At 34.9% G+C, this 16,246-nt stretch overlaps 1 protein-coding gene across 1 annotated transcript in view; it reads right to left on the reverse strand.

The window, feature by feature from the left end:
* Nucleotides 1-4,954: 4,954 nt before the first annotated feature.
* Nucleotides 4,955-16,246, reverse strand: part of LOC108689523 — a 16,287-nt gene continuing 4,995 nt past the window's right edge. The window contains exons 2-4 of the mRNA XM_018196312.1: nucleotides 6,897-6,982; nucleotides 6,570-6,694; nucleotides 4,955-5,617 (exon numbers count right to left, since the gene is read on the reverse strand). Coding sequence (XP_018051801.1) covers nucleotides 4,955-5,617; nucleotides 6,570-6,694; nucleotides 6,897-6,982 — 874 coding nt within the window. The remainder of the gene's footprint in view (nucleotides 5,618-6,569; nucleotides 6,695-6,896; nucleotides 6,983-16,246) is intronic.

Genomic DNA, 16,246 nt, shown 5'->3' on the forward strand with positions numbered 1-16,246 from the left:
TATGTAAAATGTTTTTACTCAAAATATTAAAATATGAGCAACGAATATGAAAAAAATAAATTTTTTATTTATCACTTTTAAAAATAAACTTATTCTTTCGTTCCATTTATAATTTAGAAATCGATTGTAAATATATTTTCAAATCAAATGCTCTCATCAAAGATTACTTACAAAATATTATTGAGTTTATGTTTTTATCTTCATTTTTATTATATAAGGATATATTGAAATATCCAAATGAATAATTTAATCAAGAAAGAAATCAAAAAAGCAAAAGTTTTGCAAGTAACTATTCTCGTAGTTCATAATCAAACATACAATCCAAGTGAAAAACATTCACTTTTCACAAATCAGTAAGATGTGAAATATATATATATGTGTATATTGATAATTTATATATAGGGAATATTAATCTGTACTATCTATACTATCTAATACTAATGAATACGATTTAACAATAATAATGAAATATCGATAGAAAAATATTTGATAAACATTCAGAAAGACTTAAACCACATCTACATTATGATTGAAATAATTTATGCACAACTTGATTCATAGTACATATCCAGAATAATTTATTTTTTTCTTTTTTTAATTAATTACATATCAAATACATCTAATGTTACATAACTATCAGTACATAAAGCTAAAACACTTTTGTACTATGTGCGTTATATATGAATCCAACAAATAACTTACATGATTAGGTTACATGCCTCACTACTTCCAAATGTACTTATTACTATACTACTTACAAACGCAGTGAAGTGTGTACACGTATGTACTATATAATTTACATTATTTTCAACTTCTCTCTCTTACCCTGCCCATTTATTAAATTACATCTTCGATTTCTAGAATATATCATATATATTTTTGCGTATATGTACATATATATTTAATCGAATTGTCTTTCGGTTTACTTAAAAGTTATAGTGAAAGTTCATTAAGTTTCTCTCGTTTCGAATTTATAATTGATAGAGCTAGATTGTAGACACAAGTCGCGAATATTGATATATTCATGAAATAAATTGATTTAATAATTGTTTGGAATCAAATATAAAATAACTTACAAACAAAGAATTTAAATAACACAAGATAGTTAATAACAGATTTTGAATCATTTTTTAATTCGACAAGACCGTAACTAAATGTATAAAAACTTGGAAATACAGCAAAAGCTCCACTTTCGCATATTTTCTATTCTATCCAAAACTTATTTTCATTGATATCAGTTTTCACATTTGTGAATACAAAACTCATTTAGTCGCAAAAAATGAACAATAGTAACAAAAGTAAAAATTTATTTTCAACGTTTTTATTTTAGATAATCCTAAGAATTATCTTGCTGTCTGTGATTTTTTGGTGTATTCGCGACATCCAAGTATGAATTTTGTATATTTAGGTATCGTGATTATGCAAATATATATATAATTTACAAGAACAATTATTGCGAATATGGAACTTCTACCGTAATATAACGTAAGATATGTTATATCATACTCATAGATTATCGAGCGTTTTTACATAAGTCGGTCTCACATGATTTGTCCCTCATCATTCCGTGCAACACACCATAAACAACATAAATTCTTTATGCTTTTTTTTCTTTTCAGTTTGTACTCGAAGTTAGATTCTAAATGCTTTAAATAACACAAATGTCATATGTATATATATCGCGAGAATGGACATTAATATAAATAAAAAAAAATAAGATATCTTCTAAATGTTGTAGTCATTAAAACTGTTGTATAAACATGTTCAAAAATGCAGTTATTACATTTTTTTATGTTCAAGAAAATGTTTAGTATCAATAAATTATACGAAACAATGATTTAATATTTTTTATTTAATTTATACAAAAGTTTAAAAATATATTTCAATATTTTCAAAGAGAAAATTTTTTGTATTGGTTCTATAATTTTTTTAAAGTATTTTATTTTTAAGTACTGAAGCTATAATACAAAAGCTTTTTTAATGTGTGTTTACGTGAACCTTTTATGCCCACACAGTAACGATATAAAATTATAAATCTAATTCTAGATGCGCACTTAAATATAAATCCATAAAGACTTCGCATATCTTGATACCTTTAAATATTAAAAAACACTGATGTATAAAGAGAAATTATGGCCGGTATTCATAATCGGTTCTTATATTCAAGATCGTCTTCAAGATGAACCAATTAGGAAACTGCATTAGTATCTTAAGACATTACTTAAGATCTTAATAAGAATCGACAATGAACACCGGTCTATGTATTTGATTTATATAAATCATACAACACACATCCATTGTCTTGAAATTTGAAGAACTCATTCAATTTTTTTCTTTTTTAGTTAATAGATTAATTAACGTGTAAATAATGAACAATTGGATTTGCGATTAACTGATTTAACAGTTAAATTCAGTTACACGATATTTACACTGTATAGTAAATATCATTAAAAAAATATGAATTTGATTTTATCAGTGCATCAAATTTATAAATTTCAAGCATTTTATCAATCAGCTGCGCAATTATACAATAACTGGAATTCTAAAATCTTGTATTTTCATATACACATGTAAACATGAAAATAATCTAGGACTAGAGATTCTGCAAAATAAGTACAAATAATAATAATAAGTGAAGACATGGCAAGATTCACATTTGTGCCAATTTCTCATTTCGTTAGGATCTCTGAGGATTCGAAATTATGCACACTGTTACATATGCATGTTGAAGTACATTTCAATAATCGCGCGTAGTCGAAGATAATTGGGATTCTCGGTAAACATAAAAATATAATTTTACATTTTTTTGGTAAATTATATCTAATATAAAAAATAATTATTTTAAATATATATATTTTGTAATAAAACAAAAATTTGCAAAAAATTATTTTATTCTTGGCATAAAAAATTGCATGAACTTTATTTAATATTCCGAGAATGTCATATGAGATAACCAGAGAATCTTACGAAGCGAAATGCAACACATTCGATACGAGGAATTCTTTTTTTGTCGGCATTGCGCAACAGGAACCTGTTGCTGCTATTCATGGTGATAGCAGGATATATTAGTCGTAAATAAAGCATAAATCGGCAAGTTTCGTTCGAGGAATGATTCCCGTATTGATCGCATCGACGTGGCGACAAATTTCTCCAAGAAATACCCATTATGTACAATAAGTGTATATTTTGTACAATTTACCCTGAATGCATTGATAAAAAATGAAGCGAAATCTGTCTGAGAAAATTATAATTAGTAGCGATATGTAAAAAATGTGTAACTCATCAAGACTAACAAGAACTAACGTTATCGACCAGTCATTAAATCATGTTAGCTACAATACTAGCAGGATCAAGACAGTTCGGATTCTGACTGTAGGGACTAAGAAAACTCGACAGAGAAATAAAAAATCTTATGACTCGAGTAATACTGGTTTAATAAACCAGACCACAAACATGGTCAATGTCATTGAGAGTATAAATTTCAAGGCCGTCAATAATTGTCGGAATAATATAGAGGCTAGAAAAACAAAGACGTTGATAAAATTTTGTTCGAAAATTTTGATGGAACTGTTTGACATTCTTAAAATACCATATTCAAATGATCATAAAAACAGTTAAAATGTTATTTTAGATCATCGTGTATAATTTCTATAGTAACAGCCGTTTCCGTTAAATAGTCTTTATTGTTAAGTTTTATATTAAAAATAAAAATATTAAATAATATCAGATAATAAATATCAGTAAAAATAAATTTAAAAAAATGTATTGCTACGGTTAGGCTCTCTTAAAAATTGTGAAAATAAATTGAAACAAATTATTTTTTGTTTCATGTTTTGTTATGTCAAAAGTACATATATTTAGGCTGTAAATAAAGAAAATATTCACTAAACTATTCTTTTTCTACAATTCATGAAAGTGAATCCTCTTTCGATTTTTTATTTAGCTTTAAATACGTTGTTTTCTAAACAAAAATAAAGAACACTTATTTTTATATAAGAATCCAATTGAAGGAAACTTCCTCCTTTGAAGAAAATTAGTTAGACTTACGAAGTGAATATCTGTAAATGTGAAATGAGAAAAAAAATGTTTGAAATAAAAGTTGAAAGATTTTAAGAGCGTTTAGTAACTATAATTTAAAAAATGTTTTAATTTTTATTTTTATAAATAAAAATTTGTTATGTAAACAAATTTTTTAAAATTATTATAAAATACTTTTGAAGCCTATTTTGAAATTCAACTTTTATTCGGAACATTTTTTTCTATTTTTTACAGTTTCAATTACAATATTCATTTCGAAAGAAAAAAAATCGATTTTTTGCAGAGTTGTGCACAACTCTAAAAAAAAGTGTAAATGAATCTTTATTAAAAAATATACGTCCCTTATTTTTGTCTAGAGACTAACATATTCAAAGCTTATCAAAATCGAAGAGAATAATTTCTTGTTAATTTCTTAATCTGGAATAAATTATCTAACAAAACTTTGGACAGTGTATAAATAATTGTTCATCAAGGATTTGTAAATATTAGATGTGGTAATAAAAAAAATTAACGATAATTCGTAGTTATCAAAGCAGGATATCCTAGCGGATAACTTCTTCTCGATCTTTGTCAATATCCAAGAATATTGTATCAAAATAAAGGATAAACAACTAAATGACAATGTCGCAGTGATGACGATAACATTAATAACGTGATAATGTTACAACATGATACAATAATAACAATGTAAGATAATCAGCAACAGCCTCAATAATTTTTGGTCCCCTCTTTTTAGACAATATCTATTGAAAAATATAATATTTGTTTCTAAATAATTTTATTAAATTATATTTAGTCTTTAAAAATCGATTTAAGATGATGAGAGATATTTTTTTTTCTACTAGTCTTAGAGAATACGTCTCCAAATAAATTCTAAAATCTGAAAGTCTATTCTTCCATAACTCCCTCAAGGTCTTTAAACAAGAGTCGACAATTCATGTGGACTGTTGGTAGTAGCGGCACTACTCAGATCAAGCGTAGCCGCTGGCAGGCCCGGGCTCACGCTGCCGCTGATTTCACGCGGTAAGTGCTGCGACCTGTTGAGCTTGCTGCTGCCGCCGCCACCACCGTTGGGACTCGGTGGCGACCGGTCGCCGGGTGTCGTTGACGGTGTGGCGGTGACGGCGACAGCGGCAGCAGCAGCGGCGGCGGCGGCGGTGATACCACCACGATACGTCAGATGATTATGCTGTGATGCAGTATGCGGTGATGACAGTAATAACGGTGGCGACATGGAGGACACGTGCCGTTGCTGATGAGAATGGTGCTGGTGAGGATGATGCTGATAAGAATGGTGAAGGCCGCGACTAAGTTGGGCCAGACTGACGGTCGAATGGCTCATTGGGCCGCCACTGCCGCTACCGAGTTTTGAACCCATATGCAGCGTCGGTCGCAGTTGCAGCTGCTGATGGTGATGATGATGGTGATGCTGCTGTTGATGCTGGTGCTGTTGATGCTGCGAATGTACCTGCTGATGCGGCTGCTGCTGATGCAGTTGCAACTGCTGCTGTTGACGCTGTAGCTGTGCCGCAACCTCGCATTGCTCGCGGGCAAACGCTTTTACCGCATTCGTCTTCTCCTGCGAGTTGTACAAAAAGAAAAATTATTCTATAAAAAATTCTGTTTGGTTTTCAATAAATTTTTAAAAAATTTTTTATTTAAATAAGAGGAGGAGAATTAAAAAGGATATGATTGAAGGATATGATGGAAGTATCAATTAAGATGACGAGATCCTAGTATTTTAATTACACGTTAAAAAATAGACAAGTATATTAGAAAACTTGTTATCATAAGACTAGAAGCATTGCGGATAGAAGAAATAGTAAACAAGAATCCTCTTCGTCGTGCAATTTACGTAGCGGCAAAATGTCAGCAAAGTTTATCGCGGAGAGATGTTATTATGTGTACGCAGAGACGGGAGAACCGCAACGATCGCAGTTATACAAAATCTTCCACTTAATCACACAATTACGTAATGCGAATCCAAGTATCATCCCAGAATCCCATGTACATTATGTAGTTATATTGCCATCTTTTCACAGGTTCTTTTTCACAAGGCAAAAACTTGACGGCGCGGCGGACACGTTCGGACTGTCCACCACTGTCCGCTTAGCGCGTACATGCGTATGTATACATGTGCATATACGTACGCACATCCTGCGTATAGATCCAGTTTGGAATCGAATTACACGGTAGAATGATCACCGACATAAATAATAGCGTGATAATGACATCGACCGTTGCGGAATATGCTAATAAGGCACGGCGGAGAGAGATTAAGGGCATAGAACCGGCGCGGTGGAAAGGGAAGAGGGAGAAGAGAAGGAGGTGCAGACCGGTGCATCGCCGGTCTGCTGGTTACGAAATACGAGAAAATAAAGAGGCGAACTGGCTACGACGGAGATCCGCATATCGTGACGATCGAAAAAATTCGCACGCCGTTAGGTCGCCGAACGAAGAGAGAAAAGGATATCACAGACAGTGGAGAGGTGGAAGTGTTTTAAAAAAAATGCACTTTCAGGCGCACTCACTTTCTGCCATACGAAGACGTTGTGAACCATAGCACATCCGCAAAACACAATGCCAAGGCCGATGAAGACCGACGTGACAATCGCCGGTGTCGAATGGAACTGGATGAAAGTGTACAAAATCATACCTGTAAAGCACAACAAATCCGGAATTAATATCGTGATGTTACGATGACATACAATAAGTGGATAATTATAAGTAACTTTTTCAGAGTTTCAAGAGTTCGAATTATTCTTGTTGCAGGTCTCCATACGGAGGTTTTATTTTTCCAGACATGGATCAGCGCGATTCGTGTAGTTTGATAACAAAAAGAAGCGTTTCGTTCTTACCAGTTAAGAAGACAGGGATACTAATGAAAAAACCTCCGACGGCGCACACGCGGCTGATGGACGATTTTTGCAGGTACTTGTTACTCCTGAAACAGACAAAAGCCACACAGCGAAGATGAGTTTCGCGAGTCCATGATAATTGGATGAATTATAAAAGCGTACGTTTTCATTATCGTTTCATTGGCAATTAGGCAATTATTCGCAGAAACATTTTGCGCGGCTCACGACCAGCTGAATTTTCATTCGTGCACATTGACGAAGACATGACATGCATTCGTATAACGATCTTTTAATTTTTTCATAGATTAGTGCATCGAAATGCATCGTTTATAAATGAATAATATATATAATATATATATATATTTAAAAACGTTCAAAACTATATAAAATTTTATATTTATAAAAGAAAATAAAATAATTATTTTTACAACTAAATTGTAATATATCAAGGAAAGTGCTATATATTATTATTTTATATTATTATATTATTTATAGATTATATTATTTAAAAAATGTATTTAAAAAATGTATCGATTCTTCTTTATATATTTAAAACTTTTTCAATCTTCAAACAAACTCGCAACTAATTGAACGATGCGCATATTTGTTGCGGTTTTTTGCGGTCATAAAAGGATTCATCGGAGATTCAAAATGGGAATGCCTTTAGAGTACCTCGTCTTTCGATTACAGAGACCGTAAGTCAAAATACTCTGCTCCTCGGCAAATATTGCATAATCGCGAAAGTGCAGCGATACGATCAGTGCATAACGGTATACACTCTCTACAGATAACCCACGCTTTTTTTCTTGTCTTCAGCCGTGGCGTTCTGTCGCCGCGTTTAAGCGGCCACTACCATCGAAAGAGAGTCAGACATGGATTTATGGTCGTGACGTAAACGCGAGAACTAGTAAGCATTTTTGCGATACAACTAATCTCTCATCGGTGCCACAGTGTAGTTAGGTGTGCTCTCATCGTAATCATCTTAGGCAGCTACAATACTGCTCCAGGTGTACGTAGTGATAAAGATTGCTAAAAGCCGTCTTTAACTCTTTCGGATTAGATCAATCAAATTAGGATTAATTGTGTTTCCGACGCGGTCAAGTGAGGTCTAAATTATTTAACAATAAGAGCCGATAATCGCATGCAATTAAAATTTATTGAGACAAGGAATTTAATTCTTGAGAAATTTAATATCATTTTAAATGTAATAAATACAAGAAGAATATCATTGAAAACTTTCAATTGGAAACAATTAAATTTACATAAACTTGTAGTATGAAATATTACATTTACCTTCCGCTCGTTCTTTAAAACACTTTCTTATAAAAAGAAGATATCAAATACAAACGTAATTGAAACTGTCTTCACCAAACTTTAATTATAGTTCCAATAATTTATCGCGCGGTAGCTTACTCCCAAATATAAATTATCACTATACTAGAAGTCTTGAACAATAGTAGTTCTAATCGCTTCACATGACTCGCTTGTATATCCAAAGAGATCATTGACCTCAAAGGGCGGCAGCAACGGCTGCGTGGGAATTCTTCATTGCATCTTATAGGTGACGTTTATTTAGAAGAGCGGCACGCAGTCGAAGATTCGTAAACTGTGCCAAGAGACACGTTTCGGAAAGAATGCTCTTGCTCTAAATGTGTGAAAGAAATTATATCAACTGACTGCAATGTACGAAATATTTGCGCTAAATGATATATTTTTACCAACAAGAATTACCATTTAATCCGTCCATTTATAATTAATTACTTCATTATTTAGATGTTAATAATATATAATAGTTTATTAGTTTTTATCATATTTTTGGATATTCTTCATCGTTTTTAAAATCATTTCTATTATCACTTTATTATCGTAATTTAATTTGACTATATCGAAATTATTGGTCAAACGTTCGCTTTAATCATCGTTTGCAACATTTTGCCTAGACTTCATCTCTCGGCTTCTTGAATTCGAATCGCGAGTATCATTCACACCTACACGTTCGTCATTCGTGCTCTTCTACTTTTCTTCCGCGCACGGCGAAATTATACGAGCCCGAGTTGAATAGACGCGGACGCTTTTGTTAATCCCCTCGTTGTGCTATCGTTGTCATCGCGTTTGTGCATCTCTTACCAGTGTCATGAATGAACGTGCCAAACCAAAGGCAACGTGTCTTCCTGCTTAACGCGCGAGATCAACGGGGTTTTGTTGAGTGCCGATAGAAGCGAGTCACTCTGGAGCACCGAGAGTGACAAATCACGTGCCAACGGCTGCAACTTTTACCCGTTATGTAGTCGAGCAGACAAATGGAGACTTTTCTCTTTCATTAAAATGATGAAGGAAGAATTGAGTAATCTAGTAATGTAACGTTTAATTTCGTGATTAGTTCTTAGTAAGGATAATAAATTTATGATAATTTTATGTATTGTGTTATAATCATGTATCGTTAGAAAGAAAGTGACATATTTTTTGAATGGCAATTCAAAAAATAGTTTAAAAAATCAATTGTATATTCCAGCGAAATAAAACGTTACATAATGTTGCAAGTTGTTAAGGAATTATTGTCTGCAGCGTCAAATTGAACGTGTAAGACTTCCAATTTTCTTCTTTGCAAAAGCAAAAGGCGTGCCTACATAACATTTTCGTGCTAACTGTTAAATGGCATTGTTAAGCACGGCAATGAGCACAAGATTATACATTCCTGGCACTACTTTTACATAATGGAAATCTTTCGCACGAAAGCAATTTGTAACAAACGCCATTGCTTATCCCGTATTCTCCGTATTCTCCATATCAACCGCTACAATAATTATCATATGATTTACAATAGTAACCGAACCGTATCATTAGAAAATCCTGCATGTAACGGATAAGATAAGAAATTCCCCTAGCCCTCGAATGCAAAATGCGCTTTTTATTTCATCAGACTACCGTAACTTCTTCCTCTTTAACTTTTTGTCAAACCGCTACATTGCTAGTTTATTTAATCATACTCAAGTGTGTGTTATATTCAATGAAACCAAGGCCGACGGAAGTATACATCAGATAAATTGTTTTTATAAGTAATTGAGTTGTAACTCTTGCTTTCTCGTTTATATCAATGTAGGTTAACTTCAATCTCGGTTCATCTTTCTCTAATTCTCAGAATTTGAAAAAAATAAAGAGTTGAACCGAGATTTTAAAATTAATATCATTTAACTTCTTCCAACCTCCCATCTTCGGCAATTAGCGGCAATTTCCTCTCGTGATCAATCGCGTAGATCATTTCTCGGAAATCGGAATTCACCTGCATGCGTAAGCGTGAGTCGTTGAAAACATTGACCTGCAGACATTATTCACCATCGGATTGAAATATCCGTGGATCGGATATTTATAAAACGATGAAATTATTTATTAATTAAGTGCAACTGCCAGAAAGTCAGCGACCGGTGCGGTACAGCTTTTAATGACCGCGCGAAAAATCGCATGTCCTCCATGTCCATATGTGAACGCGTTACATTCATTGGCGGAGCTGAACGAGTTGGAGAATGTCGTTCTAGAGTGGGAATCTCGTTCTCTGCTTCGAGAAGATAATTCTCGCGACCAGTCGCGATGAATGTGATGCTGTATGAATAACGACACGTTTTATTTGACTGTATATAGAATTATCGGAGAGAGAGAAAAAAAACGAACTGGCACTCTAAACTTGTTTCAATAAGCCTGGATGGTATTTCACTTCTTTTCGATCAAATGAAAGAGGCTCCATACATTTGTCCGTATTCATCTATAAATATTCACTCGTAATCAGTCATTCTTACTAGCTCAGGAATTCATCTCGAGGCATAAAAGCATGTAAACATACAAATAAACACGATAAATTTTATATCTGCATCCAAAGTTAGATCCTACACGTAACGGAAGAAATATTAGAAATAAATATAGATTAAAAATATTTTTAATAAAAAACTAATATAGATTAAACATAACGCACAACGAATACAGATAAGATATAAGACATATTTATGCGTTACATTCACTTTCTTATTTCTAATATTTAATATCGATTGCTGTTCCTGATATTTCTTCCATGAAATCCTGCGCGCATACAATATTTGAAATATTTGCGCAGGGCACACTTGCTCTCCGGAAACGTTTTTCTTTTAGATTAGAGTTCTTGTAGCCCCCCCGAGACATAAACGCGTCGAATCTTCCTGCGTCAGTCTAGTTTCTCATGGAATCAAAGGCAAGTCGTTCCTCCCCGTGGAACGATCATCTCTTCAAGTGAACCGTGCGCCTTCACGCACAAGCGTGTGTGCGTGCGTACGTGACGTGAGCGCTCGCGCGCAAACCTGGCCATTACAGGAAGAGGCGCGTATAATCTGTTGCGAAACGGTTTAAACTTGTGGAGCGATGCTACAGGCGGAATACTCAATCGCAGCCCGATACGCATTCATGCGCGTAGAACGACACGAACACGTACGTGTAACGTACACACGTGCATACAAGCGTGTCACGATGATCGAAGGCCTTTCCTCGTTGTCTTTTATACGGCTCGCTACGGATCACGTGACTAAGCGACGGTGCTCGTCGCGATTGTTGCAGCTGCTCTATGCACTTCCGGTCTCTCTGGAAGTCGACACGGAAGTCGCGCGCGAAACCGTCAGAGCTACAACTTTGCGTGCCGTTACTCCAATCTCTGCGAACGAGATGACATCATGCTCAGATTCGCGCACTGTAATTAGAACTGTTTTGTGCGCGTTGTATGAAAATCACGATACCGTAACGTACGATTGCACGAAGCTATATGCCTAGACGGCACGCAAAAGCACGGTGTTTATAAAAAGAAACGTTTCTTTCATTCTCTCTCGCGGATGTCCTTTTTTTTTTCATTCTACACCGAAAAACATTTACTTAATCTTAATACATATTTTTTTGAATAATAAACATTTACTTGACAACAGTAAATAAATATTTTATACTACTCAATAAGAACAAGATAATTGGATCCAATTAATAGTTTTTTTGTATATAATATCAAATAAATAAATATTTATTTAAATCTATTCAAACATACACAAATATATATTAAAATTTGCTATTTTTATCAATGTAAAAGCAAGTCGTCTCTCTAGAACTTGGAATGTTCCTTCACGCATCACTTGCCAATATCGAAATGTTGAGAACAAGTTACACTTCTCAATTACATTTAAATGCAAAATTCGATTACCGTTCTGGGTCTAAGTAGATCTTGAGTGGTCGTGGCGGATCATCGGCCGGTTACATCCGCATAGCTTTGCGGCATCGGCATTCGCCGTAGTCGCGGATGCGAGCGGTTACCGGATGATGGATCATACGCTGATCACACGGCTCCGCCGCGGATGATGGATCATACGCGCGCGCGTTCGCTTTACAGCCGCGATCATTTCTCCCTCCTTTTCCTTCTTCTCTCTCTCTCTCTCTCTCTCTCTCTCTCTCTCTCTCTCTCTCTCTCTTCTCATGATCTGCGCTTCTTGCATCCTCTTGCCGACAGGTGTCTGTAATCCGTGTCGCGGTCGAAAAAAAGGCATACCGAAGGCATCCCAACGTGCCCGCGGAATTTCCTATCTCCTCGGTGTGGCGGACCGGGAAGAAGGGACTTAACGACGAGGGCCCCTGGGCCCAGGGGCCCTCAAACGAAATTGAGGGTGCCCTCGCCGCGCCGTTCCTCGCCACAACTGTGTACCGGGGCGACAACCGTTACGGCCTCCCGATCCACCTCCGTGTTGCACCTTGCACCTGTTCGCGCCGGCCAGCCCGGCACCATCTCATCGCGCGGACATTGTTGGCTGCACAACACATCAAAGTGACAGCGTGACCGATTGCTTGTCGTCGTCACTTGCCGCGGTCGGTGGTACGCGTCGATCGTACCGATCGCTACTTCGTAGCCTGTTCATAGATGAGGATATCGTATTGCCGTATGTGATCAGCCATGGCTGATTCGATTCGTTTTTAAACGAACAACGTTACGCTGATCGGTACCGTGACAATCTTTTTTTTTCTTATGATTATTAAACGGCGGAAACGTGTAAAAATTATAAGAAACATCGCATGCTCGAAATACTTGTGTATTGCAAGAAAAATGATTTATTAAGGTATAACGCAGTTAAGATACTTTACTGAGTTCTTTCCAGCCGTGGCGAGATTGCATCAAACTGCATTAATTAACTCAAGTGTACGCCACTTAGACGATGTTGACGATGTTTGACGGTGCGAATAATCGCTTCTCTCGATGTACCGTATTTTGCCAAGATATTGTGGGTAAACGGCACGTATCTCGCCAAGTGTTTGAACGCGAAATGTATGCGTTCATCGGTATTTTGGAGAGGACAGTTCCGAGAAACAGGACCGTGCAGATTCCAAAAGCTGTTCAGAAGCCTACGGAAGATCAAAATCTCACAGCTTGGCATAATCCAGATGCCTTATCTCAACTTAAAAAGCTAACAACATATTTCTTATTCTGCCTCTCGCCTTTATATTTTCCATGTTTAAATTAGTAAAAATAAGATTATGCATATGTAAATAGCCTTTCGCCATGAGAAACATAAAGAACATGACAGAAGTTTTTCAATTGCATATATTTTTCGATTCTTCTGGTATTACCTGAAAGTCATTGGGAAATGCATAAAACGACATTTTATATGTAACGATTTAATAAATATGTCAAAACCAATCGTTCTGGGCCTGCTTCCCTTTACTTCTTACGAGTACTTGTTACAGGTGACTCGTGACTTCATTTTGCTGCCAAATTTATTCTCCGCCTCATACATGCTCGAGGATGTCTCCCGCGAGGAGAGAACGGCCGAAACGAGACACGATAAGACAGGATCCAGAGATCCGAGGGCGTGGAATGCCAAGTAGTAGTACTTGAGAAGAACCAAATAATACTACGCTGCCGGTGCACGCTGACGCCGAAGCCGGAGATGGCTTATGTCGGAGACATAAGCTGATGAGACATAAGCCAGACGTCATGCTGCGCCGCGCCGTCCGGAGAACCGAGGGAATCGGAGCGAGCTGTATATTATACATATCTAAGGGATGTTTCTTGATACTGTAGATACTCTCTAAATCTTTTGGAGTGAAATTTTCTCTCTCTAATCCTGGAGTCACTGATCAGTTCACTCTACGTGGAGGAAATATTTACTTTAATAGAGTGAATTCTTTCACACTAAGACAAAAAGTGAGAAGTTTCACTCTTGTTTTTAAAGTGAAATTGTTAATGCTCTAAACTTCATTCCAACTTAAAGTGCAGAAATCACGCCTTCTTAGTTCTTGTTTTTGTACAAGTGCCAATTTACAATTGTCAATTATTAATTGTGTTTAATTGTTTTGAATGTATGAACAACGTCAAGTGTTTGACAAATTCGGGAAGGAATCTATCAGAGGTGAGCCTATTTATACATTTGTACATACATAAAATAGAAATCAAAAGGATACGAACAGAGGTTAAGTAATAATTTTGTATAGGTACTTTAGGATAATGAAAGAAATTAATTTCTATTGAAAAACGTTAATAAAATGTATGATCGAAATTCATATTTTCAATCTTTAATATGTTTGTATTCCTATACAAATAAAGTACTTAGAGATTTCAAGACTTAGTCAAAAAATGCCTGCGACTTTATGATTAGATTACAAAACATCCTCTCTCCGAGAAAAGTCACTCTTTTTAGAGTTGAAGAATAAATCCAAATGAAGAGTGAACAATTTCACTCTTTTGAAAAGTGAAATTTCGCTCCACTTTGATTGGCGGTATTTTCATGAATATTTGGAGTGACTTTTCATTCCAAAAAAGTGAGATTTCACTCCAAGAAATTTAGAAAGTAAGATTTCTCGAACGATGGGCGAATTTCAGCGATCTCTTGTTTGATACGCCATCAGTGAATGTGAGGAATGCGTGAAGATTTCTCAGAAAAGTCTATCATTCGTATTCCGCTATCTGTACGCAGATTTTCGCCTCTTTCAAAGTTGACGTACTTGTGTCGTGACTAACGTGTGCACGAGATAAAGGGAGAGAGAAAGATAGAAAGAAATAAAAAAAACGAATCAGCCAACCCAATTTTGACTGACCTCGAATGAACTTTAGTCTTTGCTGAAAATTCTAAGGTTATTCGCGGATAAAAAAACTTTATATTTCGAGCAACTTTGCAATCTTTCCTACGTTATTTTATCTCTAGGTCATTGTTCTTTTGCATGCAAAGAAATTTTTTAACACACGCGACGAAAAAAATGAGCATAATTAAAATAAGAGCAATGAATTCTATTATACGTTTTCTTATTTCTGTGACCTAAATTATCAAAACGTTCTAAACAATCTTGCTAAAGAGACATGTTTATGTAGTAATTGCTAATGATCGAATCTGTTTTCTAATTTAATGAGAGATACTGAATATATTATATATTATTGAAATTAAATGAAAAGATAAAACAATTTTAATATTATTTGTTTCTATTAACGCTAAAAAATACAGTCTAAAAGTGCAAATAGCTAAAGTGCTTTGATCAAATTAGCATATGGCACCCGACTAATTTTTACAACAGGAACATTCCATGTCGACTTCTGTTTGTATTTGTTCAGCAGCCGTGATCAGCAGATTTCTCGGCATAGGTTTCACAACTAAAGCATTTACGCTGAGAATGACGAAAACCAAACTCGAAGACCAGAGCTAATTCCGAACGATCGTTGATCAAAGCGGTATACATTAATTTTTTATAGTCTACGAGAATATGATAATATTAAAGTGTGAAAAAAAGAGTAAAGTACTTATCTTAAGATTTACTTTATGTCATTGTCTCAGTAAATTTTTCAAATTTTAAATTTTAAATTTTAGTAACGTAATATTTTCAAATTTACGCAATATTGCATTTATACATATAAATTTTGACTATTAAAAGTTTTAGAATTTTATGTTAATCAGACTTTAGTTAAATTTTGCTTTAGTTAAACTTTGTTTTTTGTTCTCCGTTGAAAAAAAATGTTTGTGTTGTTTCCGACCATTGTTTGTGAATTCCTATTCACCTATATTCGAGAGCTGCAGTTGATTATTCTTTCACGAGTCCGAGCATAGTGGTAGGGTTATATAGCTATAAGGTTTCGTGATAGTGCAAGACAAAAATAGCATGTGCTCTGATCGATCGTTGCACTTATCAGTTGGCACAGAACATTGTTTAGAAAGAAGCCGTTAACCCGTCACCTACATTCGGTTTATTATGCATACAAGCGTTGCTACACTTTATCAGTCTTCCGTCCGCATGTATCTGTCTATCGCTTTCACTGATCCTTCAGAAAACAAAAAATTTCCACATTATAATATAATTTCTAATATTATATATATATATAT

Source organism: Atta colombica, unplaced genomic scaffold (assembly GCF_001594045.1).
Source record: "Atta colombica isolate Treedump-2 unplaced genomic scaffold, Acol1.0 scaffold105, whole genome shotgun sequence".
Lineage (NCBI taxonomy): Eukaryota > Metazoa > Arthropoda > Insecta > Hymenoptera > Formicidae > Atta > Atta colombica.